The sequence below is a fragment of the Diuraphis noxia genome, unplaced genomic scaffold (genome assembly GCF_037042655.1).
Source record: "Diuraphis noxia isolate RWA-SAM2 unplaced genomic scaffold, SU_Dnox_SAM2 contig0001, whole genome shotgun sequence".
Classification (NCBI taxonomy): domain Eukaryota; kingdom Metazoa; phylum Arthropoda; class Insecta; order Hemiptera; family Aphididae; genus Diuraphis; species Diuraphis noxia.
The window spans coordinates 34,191,502-34,217,107 of record NW_028301711.1 but is presented as its reverse complement, the minus strand read 5'-3'; the positions used below and the strand labels follow the sequence as shown (position 1 = coordinate 34,217,107).

At 30.7% G+C, this 25,606-nt stretch overlaps 2 protein-coding genes across 2 annotated transcripts in view; both read right to left on the bottom strand.

The window, feature by feature from the left end:
• The window catches only part of LOC149060592 (uncharacterized), a 50,513-nt gene that overhangs the window by 16,174 nt on the left and 8,733 nt on the right, over positions 1-25,606 (bottom strand). The window lies entirely within an intron of this gene.
• LOC149060593 (uncharacterized) lies at positions 20,600-22,042 on the bottom strand. The gene has a single exon (XM_089229729.1). The coding sequence runs from the start codon at positions 22,040-22,042 to the stop codon at positions 20,600-20,602; it is 1,443 nt and encodes a 480-aa protein (XP_089085855.1).

Here is a 25,606-nt window from a genome sequence, read left to right as displayed (position 1 = left end):
ATTTTATAAACATAACCTATAACTATGACTTAATAAATAATACAGTAGTAACAACGTTACAACAACTTCTTCATTCGTTTTTCGATCCAACTTATCCTTTCCATACGTCCCCAGCACCACATTTCAAAGGCCTCTATTTTTTTCTTTTCAGTATCATTTATTACCCAAGTTTCACATCCATATGTTGCAACAACACTCCACACATATGTTTTTATAACTCTGATATCGTCAGACCAAAAGTCACCATTATCTGGCCAACGTATTTCGCATAATCCTAAAATGTCTCTATTTAGTCTTTTCATTTATATTTTTATATTTTCCAGCTTTCCTGTTTTCAGCATTGTTCGTACATTCCACGTTCCTATTCTCTGCGTTTTATTCTTCTCACGTGTATCCTGTAGGGTAGCTCCCACCCAGATATCCGAATGGGGAGCTATTTTACGTTCAGACAAATTTTTTACACTGCGAGAATCCATTTCAAAGATAAAATAGTAGTTGCCTAACTAGGGATGTTAATGTGGTGGTTTCCCTTTGCCTTCCACATCGCAACCCAAACCCTATTTCTAGAGATTGATCGCCAAGTATAGATAAAACCTTTTCATCCACACTTAGTAATAGAAACGCTGCTGCCCACTCCTATGTCTATTTTAATCGGCTCTTACGACAGGCATGAACTACCGAGGATGTATTTTAACCCGCTCCTACAGAAAGATAAAGGACTTTAAGACTAAAAATGTCCTTGCGTTGGTTTAGCTATATGCATTATGCTTGATAATTATTCACAAAAATAGATTCTGTAAATCTTATTGAACATTTTGCTGCTGAATAACGATATATAGGACATTATGGTCACGAGGAAAGAGACGAAGTGATTGATACCAGTGTCAAGAACGTCAGAGGTTTTTCAAAGTTTAGAAACTCGATTCAATGGCCCCCTTATGATATTAAATGTGCCAAGCTCAGCAAGTGTGCCTACTCAAGATTCCCCAAAACAGAATATGTTTTATGTACTTACCTAACCTTACATAATTTTAAAAGAATTTTATAAATCAAGTTGATTTTAAAATCGTCACTGTTCGCGCCAAGCAATTAGCGCGTCGCGTTACAAGTGTCTGTGCCCGACGACGACCAGTCTCCTTATCTTCTACTTCTTAATCGCTTCCCTTCTCTGTCATCCACCTCATCATCATTAATTGTTGAATTATTAAAATTGTATTGTTTATTTATTATCTTTGTTTTATATGTTCTCTATGTAAATTATTGGTCAGCTCTTGCTTTACGCTATCATTATTTTGTTTGTATAATTTTATTATTATTATTGTTGTTCTAATTATGCGGCTAACGCCCTAATTATTTTTTTTTTTTTACTGTATTATTAGCGTCGGTGTGTCTGTGTGCCGTCTACCATCTGTCGTATTGTTCTTGTTGCTCGCTATTAAAGCGAATCTAAGTTTAGTTCATTTTTCTTGGTCCGCTATTAAAGCGCCCAAACTTTATGGTATTATTGATCTGCTAATAAAGCGTCAACACATAAACGGAACCAGTATATTTATAATTTCGTAGTTTTTTGGTGGTTCTTGTCATTCCTACTGAACGAGTAAGTCTGTTTTTTATTAAACTTCCATACAACAACGTTGGACTTTACGTTCTTGAGGGAAACGTTGGTGCCGTCTGAAGTCCATGCGTAAGTCCACCAGCAACGTACGTCCGTTGTGTGAGAGGCCACCCAGGCCTTCTAGTTCGACATCGGCCTACTACAACCCACGCCGTCACCAGGGCCGTCATCATCTCAAGACTCCAGTAGTTTTAAGTTTAGCATAAGTCTTGTCCCTGTTTTTGTAAACTTAGTGATCATTGCACCATACCGATTCGACCACCAAGCGATTATAAGCGATTTATAAGGTTTATTTACCCGTTTTTACCAAATTTAAAAAAGGTTTGATTCCGTTTCCTCCAATTTGCCTACTAAGGTAAAGTAATTATACTTTTATAATCCATATTTTTGTAGAATAAGAATAAAGAATGAAAGAAAATGTATTTTCCAATTTATTTATAAATAGCTTTTAGATACCCTAAATACAATTTTCACAACACACATCGCACACAAATACATAACTTAAACATGAAATTTACGTACAATCATTTAAATCAATAAAATTGAAATAATTACAGTACAGAGAAGGACATTGTGTTTGTTTAATGTGTATGCCTAAAACTCATTAATCGCTTAGAAACAGCTAGTAAGCTCTTTAAAACATATTTAAACGCAATAATTCAATACAAATGTAATTAACTAAAATGCAGATTCACAGTATTCAAAATGGTCTGTAGACAAATATTATTGAGAAAAATAAGAATTAAAATAAAATTTGGTGTACTCGTTCGTCGTTCACCATAATACATGTATAGGTAACTGTTGACTTGAAAACCTTAGTTATAAAATTTAAGATTTTAAATACAAAATAATTGTTAAAGTTTGTTATTTTAACAGCTGTAATGTTAATTGTTATCAAATGATTCTATACTTATACATAAAAAACGGTTCTCGACGGAGACAGTATTTTGTCAACATTTGAATTTTTGATGTTTATATTTTTATAAAAATGTCTTTTTGACTTGGTGAAGGATATATTTCTTCAATATTTAAACGAAAAATAAAAATTTTAGATGCCAAAAAATGTTATCACGTTTAATATTTTGTTTTCGACGATATTCTTCAATTGATTAGTTTACGTCTGCGTGATTTTTTTAAAAGCATTTAATCAAGTTTAAATTTGGTCAAAATGTCTCAAATTTAAGACTTGCACATTATTTAATGGTTAAAAATTTATAAAATTTTCAATTCTCAGTTGTATAATTTAAAACAATGTTACGTACAGAGCTCATACTGATTTTTCATTACGGTTGTAATACAAACTGTTTATAAGGAGTTAAATATAGGAATTTTATTCTACATTTCTAATATATTCCTAGTTTCTACTATAATAATAATTACCTACAGTGAATTCTGTTTATTGTGATCATTGCTTTATAAAATCAAATATTTATTAGTATCAAAAAATATGTTTTCCAAACCAAATCATGTATTAAGAAAGGTAAGCAGAAAATTTTGGTTTAGTAGAAAAAAATTATTATTTGTTTTTATTTACATTAATATTGTTGTGTTCAAATAGCAATAATATAGCGAATGATATACTACCACTCAAAATGTATTAAATGTTGTAATTACCCCTATTCTTAATAATTATTTTTAAATAACATAATATTTAAATGAATTAAATCAGTACCTACAGTATATTTTTAATAATATGAATATACTTCAAAATGCAATGAATATTTTTCAATTTTTACACCTTAAGTAATAAAATTAAGTTCTGTTAAAAAATTAAATTTTTAAATTTTTAAAATTCAGAAATTTCTTGAAATTTTACTTCACGAATAATAAATTAACCATTAATTATTATTAGAACGACTGTGACCAGATAATTGAATTGCTTTTATAAACATGTTTATTTAAATGTATGACTTGTCAAATATTGGGTTCTACCTTTTTCGGCCAACTTCATAATCATATCTTTGTAGGATTTATGTTGCTCGAATACGTCAAAATCACTTCTTTGCTGATTCCCTCTACGTACATACAATTTGAAGCGCTTCTGGCTTTGTTTATTTGATGGATCAGGTTCTTCTTCGACACTACCACCAGCCACATTCTCTTTTGGCCGTTTTGACTGTATTTCACCACATAGTATGTACATATTTTCTCTATTTATCTAGTTTTCAAATGACTCTATTAACCGGTGTGTGAGTCGAATCGTCGAATTTTTTGCTGTATGTTAGTATATGTGCAAATCGGAACCAGCCGTTTTGAGTCTTATTGGCGAATGAGTCAATTAACCATGAGTCATGGTTAGGTTAGGTTAGGTGAACCATGAACCATGAGATATTGCTATTTCTCAAAACCATTCTGTAGATAAGAAATATTCATCTCAGAAAATGAATAATATTTAGATTTTAAAATATGTTTTAAAGAATTAAAGATCAGTACATTTCATGTATTTTGGTGAATGATATTTTGTATCATAGTGCAACGCACGGCGTCGTGTATTTAATTATAACATAATTTACTAGATTTTTTAACCATGTGCCCATGTCCCCTACCTATCTACTAATTTGATATACTCATCAAATATAAGTATATTATACATTTAATATGACTTGAAATCTATGATTATTACTGTGCATAGTACTTATTTTTATATGAATACAACTTAAATTTTTTTTTTTGAAACACGTTGTTTGGCAATAAATATGCCATGGGATTAGATAAATTGCACATAATTATTATTTCATTTCACAAAGATTGTGAACAAGTTGTGAAAACAATCATACAAGATATAATTTTGGAGAAATTCTTTCATGAAAAATTGACCATTTTGAGAATTTTTTTCATATTCTATTATGTATAAAAGAGTTTCCATTTTACGAGAAGGTGGGTTTCACAACATGGCTTCAATATAAATGTTAATGTCAAAAACTTTTATAATTATAATGAACACATTTTAAAATAAACTTGTAGAAATTATTTTAAAAAATCGTAGTTAAGTTAAAAATTAGTTACCTAAATTTTACGATTTAAATATAAAAAGAACTTTTCTTTCTAACTAATTTAACTAGTTATAGGTAATATTAATAACTTCGAAAAAGAGATGATTATCTAAAAAGAGAATGATTAAATATTAGTCAGGGAGTATTTAAAAAAATTATGTTAATGTTCATTATAGAAAAATCAATGAAAAAATGTTTGTAAATTAGGTATGACAAAGTTTTTCATTGGATATAACTTGAAGATCAAAGATGACCACATTATGGTTATCCAAAAGCATTTTAAGAGTACTCGAAGTTCAATTTTTAAAGAAATTGTTTGTTCAAACAAAAAATAATGATTATAATTATTTTGTTGAAATTGAATGACATTTGCGAGGACTTGGAATTTCATCACATTATTTTATTTTTATTTTTATTATATGATTATGTCCATTTTGACGCAATTAAATATTCAAAATATTTTCATTACATTCAAGCTGTATTTAGCCTATTACCTAGAGTAAAATAATTAATAAATTACTAAAAATCACTATAAATGTAAGATAAAATAAATTACTTTAAGTGATTATAATTATATTGAATTAAAGTTTGCTTTATAGCATTATGTTTTTATTGTTATTTATTTATTTATTTTTTTATGTTGTTCTTGAACTATACAATATCTGGTGGTTATCAGCTATCAGATTTCAAATTTGGCATACAATCTTAATTCTAAATTAGCCATGGTACATAATATTGCTATGTATTAAGTATCTTATAAATACATTATTTGTACTCAAATTATCGTATATAAGAAATCTTTTCTTTTAAGAACTGTGATTTAAAATTATTCATATCACGTAGATGATTAATTACGTATTTTATAATTTTCATAGACTATGATAACATTTACAATTTTAGTTTATATTACTTAAGATATTAATGCAAGGTTAGACGTACCATACTCTAGTACCTATCATATAATCTTGTTTCTCATTATTAACAAGATATGTTTTTTATTCAAATTAAACTAAATTTAATATTTTTTGTTTTATTAAAAAAAATTATGCTTTTATTATACTTAAGCAGAATATAATAAAATTTAGTAGTGAATTATTTATATAAGTTTATTTTAACGTTAAGATTAACGGAGTAATTAATCAACATTTTGCATTTGCCTCCCATTCCACACAACTGAATACTTTAAATAATCATTACCTAGTTATTACTGAATATTGATAATTGATAAGCGCGTAAATATATTAAATACTAGTTCAAAATTTGATTTAGATATGTTAAAATTCTCATGCTTTAGAGTTAAGTCTATGAAATTAAAAAAATCAAAACTTAAAAAATAGTATCGACAAATAATGTTTTCAATATTTTTAATTTTTATTCTGAACTCGGCTTAAAATATAACTTCGTTACATGCATACTTATTAGTTGTGCTTGTAATTTTTATTTTGTTGATTATGTTATCTTATCTATATCTTTACGTACGTATTGTTATTACATAATGTTATTATATTAATTTGTAATACATTTAAATTGTCAAAAAATAAAAAAATAAAAACCTAAATGTATGGATGCATCCATCATCATAAATACTTTTCGACAAAATTAGTAGTTACCTTCAAAATTAATAACCTTAATAGTAAGTATATTGTGCATAATTATGAGAAGGATAAAGTTCTATGATATTTTTGTATTTTTGCTAACTATATCTACTACTATCCTAGTGCTATTAGAATTTATTAGACAATTTGGAATGTGCTTACACTTAAGTTATTTAAAAAAAAAAAAATGTCTTTATTATAAAAATGATTTTTGTAGATAGTTTTATATTTTATAGTAGATAGAAAGATCTATACTTTCTTTTTATATTTTTCTACTTTTCCTTGGTTCGTATAAGGTTTCTAAAAAAAAGGTCTATTTCAGTTTATTTTTTATTTTATTGTTTCTTTTAAGTAATACCTATTTGTAGACTTTTCGTGGAATCTATTTCTTAACTTCACAATTATTTGTATTGCCTTAGACAGCTAATAACCTTAGAAAATTTAAGGTCTTACAATTTTAATTAATAACACAGTATTAAATATATGTTGTACATGCTTAAGTATTGTAATGTTGAACAGTGACCAAATCATAGTACTTAATTAAGACCTAAAAACCTAAAAACTATGATGAGTTATATAGATATTTTTATAAGTTGTTTACATCATTACATCTTAAGTAAATTCAAATTAAATAGGTACCTAACTAATAAACCTCAACTGCTGCAAGGTGGCACAGCAGTTGATGCTCCAAACCACCACTGAAAAGAAGGCTGACGTTTTAATCATATGTGAGCAGAACGCTACACCACCTCATTGGTACGCGGATAAAGACGGGAAAACTGCAATAGCAATTCATCAGGGCACTGCACTAGAAGAAATTGGCAATACGGATAGGGGCTATGTGTGGGTGAGGATAGTAGGGATCTAACTTAAAGAGTATCTAGATGGCAAGCAACTACCAAGGAATGCACACGACTTGATGGAGAACATCAGTGGAGCGTGGGATGCTGCCATACTGAGAATAAAGCCCACACGTGGTTACCACAAACCGCAATACTGGTGGACCAATGAAATCTCAGAGCTAAGAAGGGCATCACTAACTGCCAAAAGATGGTAACAAAAAGCAGCAAGGAAAGGTCCGTATGAAGAAGAAAAACAACTTTTCAAGACAGCTAGGAAAACACTGCGATTGGCAATAAGGCGGCGTCAAGAGGCCTGCTGGAGGAACCTGTGCGCTGAGGTCGACCACGATCCATGGAGGACGTCATACAGAATAGTGATGAAGAAGATTGGGAAATTACCGGAAATCCCTACAAACATTATTCCTGCCATAATTGCGGAGCTATTCCCGATCCACCCGATAATCGAAGAAGACGTACAACAGCTAACAATGCCAATATCCGCAGTCACACTCCAAGAATTAGAACTGGCAAGTACTAGGCTGTACCCAGGGAAAGCCCCTGGGCCAGACGGTATACCGAACGAGGCGCTGAAAGTGGTGGTCAAGACACATCCAAAAATGTTTCAGGAAGTCTATGGGCAGTGCATGATAGACGGAGTGTTCCCAAAACCATGGAAGCAAGGGAGACTGGTGTTACTGCGTAAAGGGGACAAATCAGCAGAGCAGCCATCGAGTTACCGCCCACTATGTATGTTAGACACAACAGGGAAGCTATATGTGAGAATACTCTGTAACCGCATAGAGGAAGCTATGATCAGAGAGAAAACCATACTAGCGGAAAACCATTTAGGAGAGGTCGCTCGACGGTGGATGCTATTGGGAGAGTTATATCGGAGATAGCAGTTGCCGAAGCAGGGACGCTACGCCAAATTCAATTGTGTGTGCTGATTACGATTGACGTTGCCAACGCCATGGTGGGCAATAATGCAGGAAATGATCAATAAAAAAGTACCTGAATATCTAGTGAGGATCATGAGAAATTATTTATGTGATAGAAAGATAATCCACGGCAAAGGCCACGATGCGATGAAATTAACTAGTGGAGTACCGCAGGGATCTGTACTTGATCCGCTCTTATGGAGCATAATGTACGACAGCTTGCTGACCACAAGAATGGTGGAGGGAATAACCTTGGTTGGTTATGCAGACGACGTCGCGATTGTCGGAAGAGCAAGAACCAGCAAGACCAGCTAGAAGGAATAGTTAATGAATCACTAAAGACGGTAAATGATTGGATGGTAGCGCACCAACTGAAATTGACAGTTCAGAAGACGGAAGCTGTCATGGTAACAAGGAAAAAAGGCTATCAGAGACCAACGTCCATGCTTGGAGGGGAGCAGATCACCACCAAGAAATCCATCAGGTATTTGGGCGTTGAGATAGACTCCGGACGAATATTTAAGGAACACGAGGTACTAGTTGGAGTGAAAGCCATGAAGACCACGCAGGCCTTGTCCAGAATACTACCCAATGTTGGAGGGTCATCAACATCAAAGAGGAAACTGCTAACTAGTGTGGTGCATAGTCAATTGCTGTATGCCGCACCAATATGGGAGCCGTTGTTGTTCACCAGATCAGGCAGCACTACCACGATCAAAGGAGATGCTGCTAAACACATGAAGGCAGCACAAAGATTGATGGCCATCAGGGTAACTAGGGCGTACAGGACGGTATCCTATGAGGCGGCAATTTTGCTAGCATCAATACCCCCCATTACCCTGCTAGCGAAGGAGCGCACCATGGCACATAACGCTGCAAATAGAGCACAGGCACTTAAAGATGCCCGGAAAGATACAATGACGAGATGGCAGTAGGAATGGGGCACCACGACGAAGGGGAAGTGGACACATACACTCATAGGAAATGTGGTAAGATGGACGAGTAGATGTCACGGTGACATTGACCATTTTCTAACGCAAGCCCTGACGGGCCACGGTTGTTTTAATGAATACCTCCACAGGTTCAAAAGGGCAGAATCTCCAAAGTGCTCACTGTGCGATGCGGACATAGATGATGCGAATCATACACTATTTGTGTGCGACGCGTTTGAAAATTGGCGATGGGAACTGTCGCAAGAGATAGGTCACAGTTTGACCAAAGACAACTTGGTGGATCAAATGTTGCAGGGAAAGGTGGAATGGCAACTCATTGCAAAATAAATCGATCGTATAATGAAGCATAAGTGCGAAGAAGAAAGGAAGAGGCAGACGGAAGTAAATATTAACTTATAATTTAGTTAAGCATTTATATTATATGCTGAACCGGCGAAAGTTAGAGGGGCAGGGCCCTCAGTACCTTGTAATTTAGAATATTGTAAAGAAGGGTAGGTAAGGGGATTGTCCTACCACCCTTCTAATTGAAACTGTACTTTTATTTACACAATAAACTATGGTGGCGGCTTTTACGATGTGCGGAAGCAGTTTGAAGGCCGTTTACCGATAACGAACCCGAAAAAAAAGGTACCTAACTAATGTTAATTTTATTAACATATTTTTATTTTTGTTATACACGAAAGTTATAATTTATTTATATGATTATAATCCATAAAAATACTCTTACTAAAAGAGTCTACACATGCTTAGGTATATTAAAAATATGTATTGCCTTATTGCTTTTAACATTATATTTTATATTTACGATCAATTAATTATACCTATTAATATTGACATAAATATTGCACATCTGCCAAAAATGGCAGTATTATAAAATTATTGTTTTATAGGTAACTTTTAAAATTAATATCTGTTGTCTAATATAGTATAAGTAATAAGTATTAAGTGCCTACATGACCGATAAAAATTACGCCTAATTGTTTAAAAATAAAACATAGGAATTATTACAAATACAATTTTCTTAACCGTAATAATATCAAATATTATATTATATCATATTACTAGTTATCTATCTTTTATAATGCACTATTATTATAATTTATAATTTTAATTAGTAGGTTATTTGTACAGGTCGATGACCAGTTTATTACAAACTAGGTCATAAATGATATACTTGTTAGCTATTAGCCAGTACTTACAGTTGTTATCAAAGAAATTTCAGAATGCAGTCTCCTAATCTGTAAAAAAAACAACAAAAAAAATTGCACAAACAAAAAAAAAAGATGATTCTGTGAAACCCGCGTGTTGTATAATAATATTAAGTAGTTAGCAAGTAAATTAAAGCCGTATGAAATATATGTCATGAACCATGATAATACATTAATGATAAATAATAATAGTATACGAGTATTATATATATAGATTACATTATAGGTACCTACGTCTACGTTAAACATGTTTTTTTCTTAATTTATTAGATAAAACATCCAACAACTACCGAATAAATAACACTTATACCAAATATAAATCTCTAATGTTGAGATGTGTTGAGGTTTTAAATTAAAATATTATATTTTGCCATTAACAATTAGTATAAATGGAAACTTAAAGGTTAAATTATATTATAAATGATCCGTACACATTTATTATAAAAACAATGAAGCAGGTAAAGAATGATCAACGTATGAATGTGCGAGGCACACGAAAAGCGTTGGGAAACCGTAGACGCAGTCCAGGTGGGGAGGAGCGGGTTAGGTTAGTTTGAATTGATTTAACGTAGGCAAAAATTATTGTTCCTCCCCCAAAAAAAAAATTAGTTTGTTAAAACAATGGGTCGCTGTGTAAATTGCGGCCCATTTTTAATTTTTTATGTAAATTGCGGCCCGGGCATATTTTGCACATACGTAAATTGCGGCCTGGTTATATTTTATATATACGTAATTGCGGCCTGAGTATAATTTTTATTACCTAACCAAATATTTTTTATCAATAATATTAAAATCAGTATTTTCCTTCTCATTTTTCAGACTTAAGGCTGCCAATATAATTGTATCAATATTGGTATGATTAAGAATATTGGTTTTGCTGTTTTTTTTTTGTTTTTAATTAAAAAATATATTATTGGCAATTAGTAATAATGTGTTATTAAATAAGGTATTCGATCAAATGCACACAGACTGCTAGTAATATATTATATTAGTGAACATATTATTATCATCTAAATCGATCATTCAAAGATTAATACTTATCTTTAAATTGTACATCGGAAATCGGAATATTCCAGGCCGCAATTTACGTACATTTCAAATATACCCGGAACGCAATTTACGTATATTTTAAAAGTACATGGGCCGCAAATTACGTAGTATATAACTATGACCTTTTTTGGGGGACGCAATTTACCGACTCCGAGAACAATAGCTTATGAAATGTTCATCAGAACTCCGATGGTTGCATAATATTACCTCAATAAATAATATTGATAGTCTTAATTTTTTGCTTTATGTTGAATACAACATATTAACTACACAATATTTTGTATAGTATTACATCATATTATATAAATACAAAAAGGTATTTATTTTTATTGATATTTTTAGTTATGAATGAAAAGTGTATTGTAGTTATTTAATTGAATTAAATGTTTTATGAATAATTTGTAATTCAAATTTTGAATTCTTAGGCACTCAGAAAGCTGATATCATAATTGATAATAATAATAATAATAAGTTTTTATCTTATAAGAAAGCAACGCTTAATATGGTGAAAATGAAAATGTTCAGCATACTGCATACATTGTTTTTAGAATTTAAATTAAGTACAATAAAATAACAAAATTAACTTTTTCAAAAACGGATTTTGAGTAAAATTTCCGTTATTTCTGCATTTTTTGTCAAATATTACAATAGTTAAATTAAAAAAACAGCATTCGCCTAACCTCAGAATCTAAAACAATAAAATATTCAGTTAAATATTTTCTGATAAACATATAGGTAGTAAAATATTATAATAATACGAGTATAATGAAATTGTACCAACTATATAATTCATAAATATAACTTTGAATTTAAAGTGTAATATAATATAAATATCTAATATAATCGCTGATTATTATAATTTATGTTCATTATAAGTAGTACCTACCTATATTTATACAGTTGTAACGTCATGTTTATATAACTTAAATGTATTCTTGAAAATTAATTAAAATGTTAATTGATTAGACATTTTTAACTACAAAGATTATGTAATAAATGATTTTATGATGTTTGTGTTTTTCAGAAATGGTAGTTAGCCATACCTACTTTAAGTATACTGTGTACAAGCGTTTAGCTGCAATAAATGTTATCGAAGTCAAACTAGGTGAAATATAATATAGGACTTGCGTTTCAAGAACATTAAATAAAACATAAAAGTTCAATATAACTATAATATATTATGATCAGAGAGAATAATAATCAATGCTCCAATGGTGAAAAAGTATTTTAAAAATATGTCTGTAAATACAAAGACAAAAAAATTATTTTTTTAAACTACATTTAATTTTAATGACAAAATAATTTATCACAATAATAAGGTTTATGTATTATAATATGAACCGTTATGTTAAACGTTTGTAGAGTAATGTTTTATATAACCTGATGACCCTATTTAAAGTGGTAACAACCATTCAAAACTGTTTATATACCAGTAGATTGTTAAATTAAATCATAAATTCATATCCTAAAAAAATTTAAGCAAAATTAGGTATTAAATTATATATTATGTTTACTTTTTTCACGTTGGTATCATATTTTTTAAGGCCAAGATCAATACCTATTAGTATTTATGTCGGAACGTCAAAACGAATTATTCTATGAAACAATAGTTCCGACTTAAATGGTTTTACTTTTATCAATTAAAGATAGGTACCTATTCATATTAATTGTAATAAATTATGGACTTAAAATTATAGCTATAGATTATTTATTACTATATAAAAATCGATAACTGTGATATTAATAAATAAATAATTTACCTGGGGATTTTACAACTATGTGTGTTTTCTATGTGCTTGTTTTCACCTTTTGGGTTTTAGAGCCTAGTAAAATGTTTTTATCTACAACATTGAGCATAATTCTTAGTAGCGAGTTGGGTAGTATAGTTGGTATTATAGGCAATTCGGCGATCAAAAGTAAAAATGTCTCCATACTTTTTTTAATATTTTAGCAACACTTAAAAGATTTTACTGAAAAACGTGAATGTTAATGCAACATATTAATTATTATTTTGACAAAATCAATTTCATTATTTCCACGTCTTCTAGTCAAAATATTTTAGCACTTTTTTGCTATTTACAGAAATATGAAAATTTCAATTTATATATAAATAAACTTTCCATTTCTGAGTAAACAGGATAATTTTTTTAAATCTTTATTTGTAGTAAATAATCTATGCGTAATATTCCGAATAAAAGCCACTCATTAGCGACTCTATTCACTTGATTACATTTTTTCTTATTAATTTTATAATATGTTTAATCTTAATTTTTTTTTTAGTTTTCAATTCATTTTAAAATAGGATTCAATATTACTATGTTTGTAACAAGTTATGTCAACACTTCCTTTTTAACTTGCACTGGAGATTTTCTGTTATAGTATAGCGTTAGAATTAAGATATCTTTTATAAAGGGATTAGGATGAATAATTTAAATCGTTCATGCAAGCTTTAAAAAAAGAAGCGTATATTATGTTCATCAATAGTTTTCATATTGAAATGAAATCCTATGTTGAGTTAAGTTAGAGATATATAGTGGACCATTACAGAGTTATCGAAATACAATATACCTATTAGAATACTAAGACAATTAAAAAGTTCAAAAATGTAATCCTAGGTTTTTCTTAAATAATTTTACCTAGGTACGAAAATATATTTTTGTTGAATATATTCAGTTGATAACTTCAACCCACCATTTTTCTAACAAAACAATAAAATGTACTATAGCAATATCAAACATAAATAATATAATATAACCTCATAAATATATAGTTAGACCAAATTTCTTCACTCATAATTGTTTTTCATATTATGCAGTTATTTATCATCTTATTCTTATTTTGCATATCTATTTCGGTGACCTACGCAATGAAAGTATACATTGATTATTGTCTAACTTATATAGCACAACGACTTCCCTTGTATATAGAAAAAATTATTTTCAATGATTTAATGTCTTATCCATCATTTAAAAAATAACAAATTAATGTTTAATATTACTATTGTAGTATATTATCAGTTGTATGATATTTATTTTTGCAGTGTACCTAGAGTATTCGTTTAAAAAATTCATCTCAAAATGTTTGTTACGTAATATCCGAATTTTTATATAAAATTATGGTACTCATTATTTTTATTTATTTTCATAATCGATTATTACTTACTCATATTATGATGGTGTTGAAACAGTTTTAAATTCTTAAACTACATTGTGCGAGCATTTTAACTTTTAAAACGGTTTACATTTTTTAAACCGTTTTTACAATATATGTATGTATGTACATTATGTCTAATATAACTCATAAGTCACTCTAAAGTAGATATAATGTAATAACAAATCATAATCAATTCATTTTGAGTAAATTTTGTCAGTGACTATAAAACTGAATAATGAATTGCCAATAAGTAAATGATTGGAGAAGTGAAAAATAATACGTACCTATTTTATTAGTAAAACTATTATTATTTTCAAAAGGTATAAATATACCTTTCATAAATGTATAATGTTTGACACAGTTAACCTTGAATAAAATATACACATGTAAATAAATATCATATTAAACAAATATGTATTTTTTATGACTTACATTAATGAAAACAATTTGAAATTTTATTTAGAAATAACATCAAATAATAATAAATCAAACTAAGTGTTAATAAAATAGTGTTTTTGAGGGAATGCATAAATATTTTTTGTATAGACGAAATACCTAACGCGTCAAATTTTTCTACTTAAAGTTCATTCTTATAAATTATAAATTATAATAGTTCTAGATAGGTAATATCAGAAAATATAATTTTTCTAGATATTCTTAATAACTAATAATAATTTATCAATCAATAAATATATTATATAAGCACGGGCGTGGTTAGCATACCCGAGGTTTATTGTTTACTATGGTATTTTAGTCATTAATTTGTATCGTGGTAAGAAATAACCAGACTGCTGTTTTACAGTTTAAATATAAATAATAAATATATCAGAATAATAATATGAGCCTAAATAATTAAAATGGGTAGTTAATTTTTTTATCATAATTTATTCTAAATCTGTTTTCTGATGATAAGATGATCCATCCAGAAAATCATTATAGAATAATTATACCGATCTTTTCCATCGATTTATATATAGGTAATTAATTTAAAATTATGATCCATATACGAAATATCTTTAGAGGCTCTAGTTATATTTTTAATTGTTAATATTAGGTACTAATTTAAAAAAATAAATAAAATAGTTTTAGTCTTTTGGGTATACTTTTTGTTTAGATTTCAATAACTATTTTCTATAAACATTGAGTTTTCAATCAATTTTTGAAGAACTTCCTAGATAATATCTCGAGACGTTTTTGATTATTATTCAGGGAGTAGTTATACAGAGTTAATAGAAATTAAGACTGTGTATAATTTATGAACAATGAATATCCTACTACTACAAAATATGACCTTAGATTATGTGATCCCTCAATATTTTCAATTATTCATCAATTACCAACATATAAAGTAAGGTAATTATTATATACCTACTTCAGGTACCAGTTATATCCACAATCCACATCAACACGACTACACCCGAAATGATTATCTCATATTTTCAAATAGCTGAAAACATATGTTATTATAAATTTATTATTGAAGTACAAAAAATACACAAATAATACCTAAGTTATTATTTTTTTGTTTTTAATAAAATGTTTTCAACATATAAATTAAATTGTAGGAAATGCGAGGGTAGTATCTTTGGCTTTTTTTTCAAATACCTAATAAATATCTATATATTTCTATGATCCTTTCATTATAAATTCCTTAGAATTCCTATTAGAAACTTCAACTTATTCAACTGACCATAATATTATATAGGTAAAAGTGTGAAGAATTTATTAGGTATGAAATTTGATTTATTACTAATTTCAAGTTTTATTGCCATATATATATATTTTATTAATGTATTTATCGTGTAGGTTCTTTAGGTAGATACCTAAAATATACACAATAGATGATATTGAGTTCTAATAAAAATTATACAATACATTACATTATAAGAATAACTTATGAATAAATTTGTATTAAATTTTCAAGTATTTTGATAGGGCCAAAAAATTTTATCGACACTTCAAAAGAAAATTTGAAAATTTCAGTTGTCTATAAATATCTAAAAAAAGTCAAAATATTTTGAAAATTAAATCATGTAAATAAAATGCCAATCTTAATAACTTGTGAAATTTTCAAGTATCTACGACTTATACTTTTTGAATAATTACAAATATTTAAAATCGTTTGAGGATAAATCGTTATCGTTACGCTATTTCGAAAAATTTAAAATTCAAACGCACTTAAAATTTTTCCTATAATGATGCTTCGAGTTTTCTCTATAGCTACTTGAAGGAAAACTTATGGAAAACTTAGTGTTGTATTTTTAATTCTTAGTATAAACACAAACAATTTTATGATTTTTCAACTTCAAAATTACTTGCAAATTTTCATGTTTTTGACAGATTTCGTAAAAATTTAAACTATAAACGTTTATAAAAAAAAATTGTGACTAACGATTTTTAATTTTTTTTAGCTAGAACAACTCATAAGGAACCTTGTATTAAATTTTTAAGTTTTTTTGGTCGTCCAACATTTTTTTACCGGCACTTAAAAAAAAAATTCTAAAAAAAATTGAAAATTTCAGTGGTCTATAAATAACTCAAAAAAAGTCAAATCATTTTGAAAATTAAACTGTATATAGATAACACTAACATAAACATTCGGTGAAAATTTCAAGTATTTACAGTGATTAGTTTTTGAATTACAACCATATAAGAAAACCGATTTGGTCTAAAACTGGTTTTGCGTAAAAATTCCCGTTTTTCTGTCATTTTTTTTTTTTTGTTTTTCTAGATTTTTTTGAAAACTGTTGGAAAATGTCAACTTTTGACCTCTATAATACACCAAGGATCTTCACTTTTACATCGGAAACCACCCCCAGAGTTTGAAATCGAAGCATTATTTCGACTAGTTATGTCGTACACAGACACAAAAAAAAAATAATAAAAAAAAAACACATCATTGTAAAATCAATACATTCATCACTTCGTTCAGAATCTAAAACTCATAATACTAAACTGAATATTAAACTCTTTAAATAAATAAGATACAATTATTTAGTAATTCATACCAGATTAGTGAATGAGTTTTAACGGTACATTTTTAAACGATTACAATACGTAATTAATAAATCTAATAGAAAAATTGTTTGCAAAAAAGTATAATATTATTAAAATATTTTTCTTTAAAGTGAAAACACAATTTTTCATAACATTAATATTCATATTATACGTTTAAATTACTTACATTACAAGATGACTAAACATTTCTGGTGTTGTCATCTATATAATAGATATATAATTATAATACCTAATACTTTTAATTGATGAATGAAACGTATAATGTATGTTTTTAACTTAAGTACCTAGGACAATGTTATGATAAAAATCAAATATTATATTATGTATAGGTAATAATTATGTGTATACGTTGTCGTGTATAGGCCAATTAATTAATTATTAGATAATTCGCAATAATATCTCTAAGGTATCTATTATTGTTCCATTCCATATCCATTTGATAATAGGTAATATTAACACGTGGTGCATTTAAAAAAAAAAACAACCGTGTGGCTTTTTCTATAATTTATTATTACAGTAATATAATGTACGCCGATGAAATGTATATCATATTTATAATGAAAATATAACCGGTTTAAAAATTAAATTACCTGCATAAGATGAGGACAAAAAAAATTTAACTCATTAGTGGTATATGATGAGTTGTGTTCTCTTATTAAGTTTTGATTAATATAACAAATTAATCGCATGGAGATTCTGAAGATGTATATATATATTATATACAACAACAAAATTGAACTAGATACGTGGTCTCTTCACTCACCTTCGCCCATGATAACATTATTAGTCATATTTTATACTTACTAGTTACTAGTAGTTCAGAGTGGAGGTCCAGTGTGAGCTGAGATGTCTTCAAAATATTTCGAGAGCTGTCTGTAGTTTTCATCGTGCTAGATGATAAATATATGCATAGAAACTCTGTCTATACTGAGAAATCTGAGAATGTTAACAAATTATATTTGTCTGTACATTGTATAATTTTAATAATTTACTGATGAAAAATACTAAGTAGTTGTGCAATTATATGTTTGAAATTAACATACTATATGATAAAACATAATATACGATTATCATCAACATACCCAACGTACATTTTATTCAGACTGTATATTGTATGATAATAATTATTAATCACTATAAATGTTATGATATTATTTTTATTTTACTCGTTTCAATAATAATCAGCTAAAAAATTTGTTAGATTGTAACTCAACAACCTGCAACGATAGATGGATCTGATATGTTTGCCCGACACTCAAATGCCCGACGCCTCAATTGCCCGACACTACTTTTAACCGACAATGCATTTGCCCGACAATGCATTTTCCGAACAATACATTTGCTTGACATTACATTGACACGGTGCGTCAAACTTTTGACGTACCATGTACGGAAATAATTTCATAATACATAGTTTTGTACAATTAAGAAATGTTTATTGAAATTTACAATAAATAAAATAATAAATAAGTAACATGATATATCCGGGCCGCAGGGCTAGCTTAAAGAAGCGGACCACAGCGGGCGGTATCAGGCCTGTAGAGGCGCGATATACTTTTACAGATTGGAAATCTGTTTACAGATAAAAAGTATATGATATTGAATGGGTAATATTGAATTATACACGGACTTTAATAAGTCGTGATTCAATATCAACCGGTAGTGAAACCTATGTAGGTGCACTATAATTGTTGATGGCTCTGAAAAGAGCCTTTTTAAGTGAGCCGACTATGAACAAACCCGCGTATGAAGCCGCTGGAATTTGTTCATAGAAGACTTATTGGCGTTGGCCAATCCGCAATTGCGCTGGATAATTGTAGCCTTGGGGCGAGTGCCTTCGCTGTCGACTGCCGCACGTAGAATCGTCGGTTGTCACCTCGTTTTGACGAGTAACTTCGCTGCCGTAAGTAGAATCGTCGGTGGCCGCTTCGTTTTGTCGAGTGTCTTCGCTGCCGTCGGTATGATCGTCGATTGCCGCCTCGTTTTGACGAGTGTCTTCGCTGCCGTCGGTAAGATCGTCGATTGCCGCCCCGTTTTGACGAGTGTCTTCGCTGCCGTTGGTAAGGTGTTGACGATAGTATTGTTGGCGGAAGAATGAATGTTGCTCTGCTACTGTGATCGGTATATATACTATTTCCCGTACCGACTCGTAAACCATCGGTGTGCCGCCGTGCGTAACTGTGTTTGCCGTCGGTACGGTTTGCCTCGCTATTTGGTCAATTTTGGAGTTTTAATTATTATGATGGTATATTTTATTTCGTCACGATCTCCTCTTTCTATAGCCATATTTGTTGGGAATGTACAACGCCTAGAAGGGTTTCAAATTCGCCCCTCAATCTTTGTGGCATTGTATTTTGTAAATTCTGTTTTGTGATTGGTGGTCCTGAAAAGGACCGTTTTATATGTTGGTAATATACTAGGCTCCGTTACAACATTTTGCATTTTTTTACTGTAAGTACGTTATATTAGTACCTATAGGTGGTATCTTTTTTTATTTTCATTATTTTATTATTATATCTTTTTAAACAGACAATAATATTGTTCTGCGTTAAAGTATTAAAGTAGGTAAGTAAAATACATAAAGTAATAATGTGGTCAATATACTAAACTGCTATTTACGATAAGATTTTTTTTCCCAATTAACCGATAGGTGATAGACAGACAGCGAGTAGACTTGTATGAACTGTTATTTGCTATAAGATATTATTCTTTCCCAAATAGATAGGTAATAGATAGACAGTAGAATTATATTAACGACTGAACGGTTTTAGACTGTAGGATTAGTTATATAATTTTGAATAATTTTTGACACACATTTATGTGTAATATAACTTGATATTGTCGACTGTCGGACAAATGTATTATTATTAATTATTATTAGTTATATGTATAATTTTGAATAATTTTTGACACACATTTATGTATAATATAACTTGATATTGCCGCCTGTCGGACAAATGTATGAATTTTTGAATATATACCTAATAATATATATAATTGATCGCAAAAAATAACATCGACAACAAAGGCCATTAGTTACAATGCGGTTTTAATGTATATTTGAGTAAAGCAACTTATTTATCTATTATTTTAGGGATCCTAGATTTTTTTTTTTTTTTTTTTTATTAAGAATAAACCCTCGGCGACATCGGCCATTGGGAACAATGGAATTCCGTTATTTACATCTAAAATGTACAGTATTTAAATTTGAATAAGTGTACATTTGTTTTTTTTTTAAATTTTGTTTTGAAGTTCTGCCAATGAGATGAAGTTGAATGTGACTGCGAGTGAAGAGTTGTTGTGACCGAGTGATTCTGCCAGGTGTTCGGGAAGATTTGATTCCAATCTTGAATCGGTATATGATAGACATTCAGTCATTATGTGTTTAACTGATAGGTACGTGCCGCAAGTTGTGCATATCGGGGGATCATTTTTACTCATTAAATAACTGTGAGTTATCTTGGTGTGGCCGATCCGTAGTCTTGTTAGTATAACTTCAAATTTTCTAGGAAGGTGTGTGGGATGAGGCCATGGGAAAACATCTTGTTTAATTTCGTGTAGTTTAGTGCGCGCGGAATTCCAGTTTGTCTGCCATAACTTGGTACAATGCTGGACAATTAAGGATGTTAAATCTTGTTTGGACACGAGCTGAACTGCTGATGCTAAGGGGTTAGTAATTGCGTCTTTTGCTGCCTTATTGGCCATCTCATTTTCGATGATACCAGAATGACCCGGTATCCAGCAAAGTTGAATGATATTTCCTTTTTCTTTCCCTTGTTGAAGCAGATTTTGATCCTTTATGTTTAACTCATTGGTGTTTTGTGAATTCTTTATGTTATTTATCGCGCTGAGAGAATCTGAAAAAATTGTTGCTTTTGTGATGTTTGAGTCAATTGCTAATTGAATCGCTTTGAGAATTGCGAATGATTCTGCAGTAAAAATAGAACTTGTATTAGGTAGCTTGTATATGAGCTTTATGTTATTCCATATTACTGAAGCTCCGACCCCTACTTGATTTTTTGAGGCCTCTGTGTATATTCTTTCATCCGGTAAGTTATGTAGTATTTGTAGATATTGCTGCTTATACGTTTGATTATTTGTGGAGTCTTTTTTAAATTCTGATAGATTAGTGATGGCGGCTATTGAGTGAATCCAGGGAGGTGTTGTTAGTTGAAGTGAAGGGAGGATGTCGGAGGTCTGGAGATTGTGATGTTTCAATAGTGATGATAATTTTTGTAGATTAGGAGTAAAGTTTAGAGTTGATGAAGATGCTAATTTTGCCTCGTATTTGAGGGCTATCTGAAGTCTTCTTACTTCTAGTGGAGGTATTCGTGCGAGGTTGAGTATGCTTAGGATAGGGCTAGACCGATATGCTCCAATGGCCATTCGAAGACCCGCATTGTGTATTACGTCAAGTTTTCTCGTGACTTTTTTTTCTGAGTTTCCCCATATATAGGAACCGAAATCCAATTTAGACATGATTAGTGATTTATATATTTGTATAAGTGCATTTGTTTTGGATCCCCAAGAAGTATGAGCAAGCACCTTTATTATGTTTAAGCGAGCGGCAGTGGAATCTTTTACGTTGTTGATGTGGTGTGTCCATGTTAATCTAGTATCTAAGGTAACTCCTAAAATTTTGATAATATTTTTTTCTTTGATATGTTGTTGGCCCATGTTTAAAATCAATGAAGTGTTTTTTTTTTTTTTTTAGTGAAAACTATGCATTGAGATTTCTCTGGAGAGAAATTGAAGTCCGAAATTTTTTACCATTCAATGAGGTTTTTGGTTGTGCTCTGTAACATATTTCTAACAGTTTCAAAGTTGCGACTACTGCAATAAAAATTAAAATCATCAGCATATAAGGAGGCTTTAACGGGTGATTCTATGTTATTAGTGATACTGTTGATGGCGATAAGAAAAAGTGTAGGGGATAGAGATGACCCTTGAGGTACCCCATTTAGTTGTTCGTATTCTTCTGATAAGATATTGTTAATTTTGACTTGAAATGTTCGAGTGTCAAGAAAGTTGCAAATAAAATTATAGAGTTGTCCGATACTAAGGATTTTGTTAAGGTTCTGAGTGATGAGGGGTTTCCATGTTGAATCATACGCCTTCGATATGTCCAGGCTTACCATTCCCATGTATTGTTTGTTGAGGAAAGTGTTTTGAATATCGAAATAGATTTGTGATAAGCTGTCGTTTATTCCTTTGCCTTTTCTGAACCCGCTTTGTTCGGGGACCAAATAATTAATTTTTTCCAAGTACCACGTAAGTCTCAGATTTGGTATTTTTTCCAGGAGTTTGCACATCGTATTCAGCAGTGAAATGGGTCTATATCCTTCTGGGGAAAATTTGTTTTTATTTGGTTTATTAATCGGAATGATGATACTGTTTCTCCATGATTTTGGGAAGTCGTTGTTATCCCATATCCAGTTGAAAATTTTGAGTAATGTTCTTAGAGTTGTTATGGAGAAATTGTGAATGAATATAAATGGAATGTTGTCGGGACCGGGGCTTTTACTTGTGCATTTTCTTAGTACGAATACAAGTTCGTTTAACTCTATTGATGAGTTTAGGTGCAGTTGTGTGATGTCCGAGGGGGATACATTAGAACTCCTAGGTATTCTATGATCAGTAAGATTGCGGTTGCGCAAGTCAGGGTGGTAATTTGAGTTACTAGAGTTTTCTTTAAAATGTTCACCTAACTTTGAAGCGATCGTGAACGAGTCCGTTATCAATTTATGGTTTTGTACCAAATTAATAGTGTTATATCTTTTGCGGCCTTGAAGACTCCGAATCTTGTCCCACATTAACGAAGGGTCGGTTTTTGCATTAATGGAGTTTATGAAGTTTTGCCAGGATTTCTTTTTGCTGTTTTTGACCATAAATCGGGTTTTGGCTCTCAATTCTTTCAGTTTTATATGATCTGATGTTGATTTTGAGGTTAAGAAAGTTTTAAGAGCTTGGTTTTTTTTTTACGCATTGTTTGATGTCGTCATTCCACCACGGTACGCGGGGGCCTGTTTTTTTTTTATTTGAATATCCAATAGTTTTTTCAGCCGAGCTTATTATGGACCTAGTAAAGTCTAGGACAATATCATCGATATTTGAATTGTTGTCAAATGGGCAGATAGCGTTGATAACAGAATCGAGATATATCGAGAAAAGTGACCAGTCAGGCTTTTTTAGATTCCATCTGGTAGGAGTGTCAATGTTTTGATGAGCGTTTGATAAGATTTGTATGTTAATAGGAATATGATCGCTTTTGTAAATTTCTGGGAGCACTTGCCATTGAATTCTTTGGGCAATAGTGGGTGTTGAGAAAGAGAGGTCGATTGCTGATAGATTTCCGTTGCTAGGATTAATTCTAGTCTGTTCGTTGTTATTAAGAAGTACTAGGAGGTTGTCTTGAATGAGTAACTGTTCGAGAATTTTTCCCCTATGGTCCGTTTTGTGAGAACCCCATAAGCTGTTATGGCTGTTGAAGTCTCCAACTAAGATAAATGGGCGAGGTAATTGACCGATTAAGGAAGTCAGGTCTTCGAGTTTGAATTGAGTTAGATTGGGAATATATATGTTACAAAGGGTGATTTTGGATTCGAGAGTTATGGATACTGCTACTACTTCCAGGTTTGAGATGATTGGTATTTCCTCCCACGGTATATTGTTGTTAATGAAAATGCAGACTCCTCCGCTTGCTCTGAGGTAGTTTTGACGGTTTTTAATTACACTGTTATAGTTGTTAAGCTTGGGAGGGGCATCATTAGATTTTAGATTTGTTTCTTGTAGACATATCGCAAAGGGTTTGTGTGCATTGATTATTAATTTTATGTCATCAAGATTCCTGTAAAGTCCATTCAGATTCCACTGAATGATATTGTTTGTGAAAGATTGCATTTATTTTAATTTTAATTTATATTTTGAGTAATTGAGATTGTGGATAATTTAAGAACATATGTTGTATGTACGAAGTGTGAGTCTATTCTTGATGCTACTCAGAGGAGAGAGCTTTATCAAGGAGAGCAGTACAGAGTCTGGTTAATCTATTTTTTATACCTTGGTTTCTGATTTTAGACTTAATGATCTCTATGTATTCGATCATTTCAAAGCTTGTTATGTTGAAATTATTAAGTACTGTATCTGGGTTGGATACGCCGATGGAGTTTTCAACTATGAATTTGAACTGTTCATAATTTATTTTTTTATTGGGAATTTCTTCGAATCTAGTTTTAGCAGGTTCAAGCAATTCATCAAGTTGTGTTATAAGATTTTCAACAGATTTGTTGCGTTTAATTTTTTTTGTTGCTGGTTGAGATGTTTTGGTTGGTTTGGAATTAGAAGGGGTAATTTCATTTGAGGTTGTGTCTTGAGGTGAAGATTTAGGCGGAGGAGAGTCGATAGTTAAACTTGAGGAAGTTGAGGTGAGTGCTGGTCTTTTTTTCATGCTGGTTGTAATAGGTGCTGTTGCTGTGTTATCATCCGTTGAATCTTCACACGCTAGTGGGTCATCAATGATGGATGATTGACTTAAGGTACGTGGGGCGCTGAACGATTTAATGTCAACATTTTGGTCACCAAAGATATCACACATGGGTTCGTTTGTTCTTGTTTTATCATCAGTGGTATTAAGGTTGCTATATGGTTCGTTATAAGTTGGAGCTTCATGCATCTTGGTGTTATGGGCTTCAAGAGGTGGATTTTTACATTGTTTCGAAGTGTGACCTTTGAGTTTGCATAAATAACAGAATAGTGTGTCGTCGGACAGAAAAATTCTATGAGGGGTATTTTCGTGGTTAATCGGGAGAGAGCTAGGAAGTTTCTGAAAGTCGTCCGGATTTATGTAAACCTGACGTCTGAAGCTAAGTATGTGAGCCAGTTCTGCGATGTTGAAACCTGCGTTGATGTGAGTTATCGGTGATGCAATTTGGATGTTGAGTGATTTTAAATAAGATATGATGTCTTCGTTTGGTATACCTGGGGAGACATTAGAGATTATGATTCTTTTAGCTGGGTTGATTAATCGTCTAATTTTAATTGTCTTTTGGTCGTTTAATGTGATATTGGTGTGATTATCAATGAGAAAGTCAACAGTATTTTTGTCATTGAAATATATACAGAACCTGTTGTTCGATATGCGTGAGACAAATTTTATGTTTTTCGGAGGTATTAATTTGCTAATTGCAATGATGTATTCGACCTGGGGTGTATTGTCTATCGAGTCGAAGACGATTGCGTATT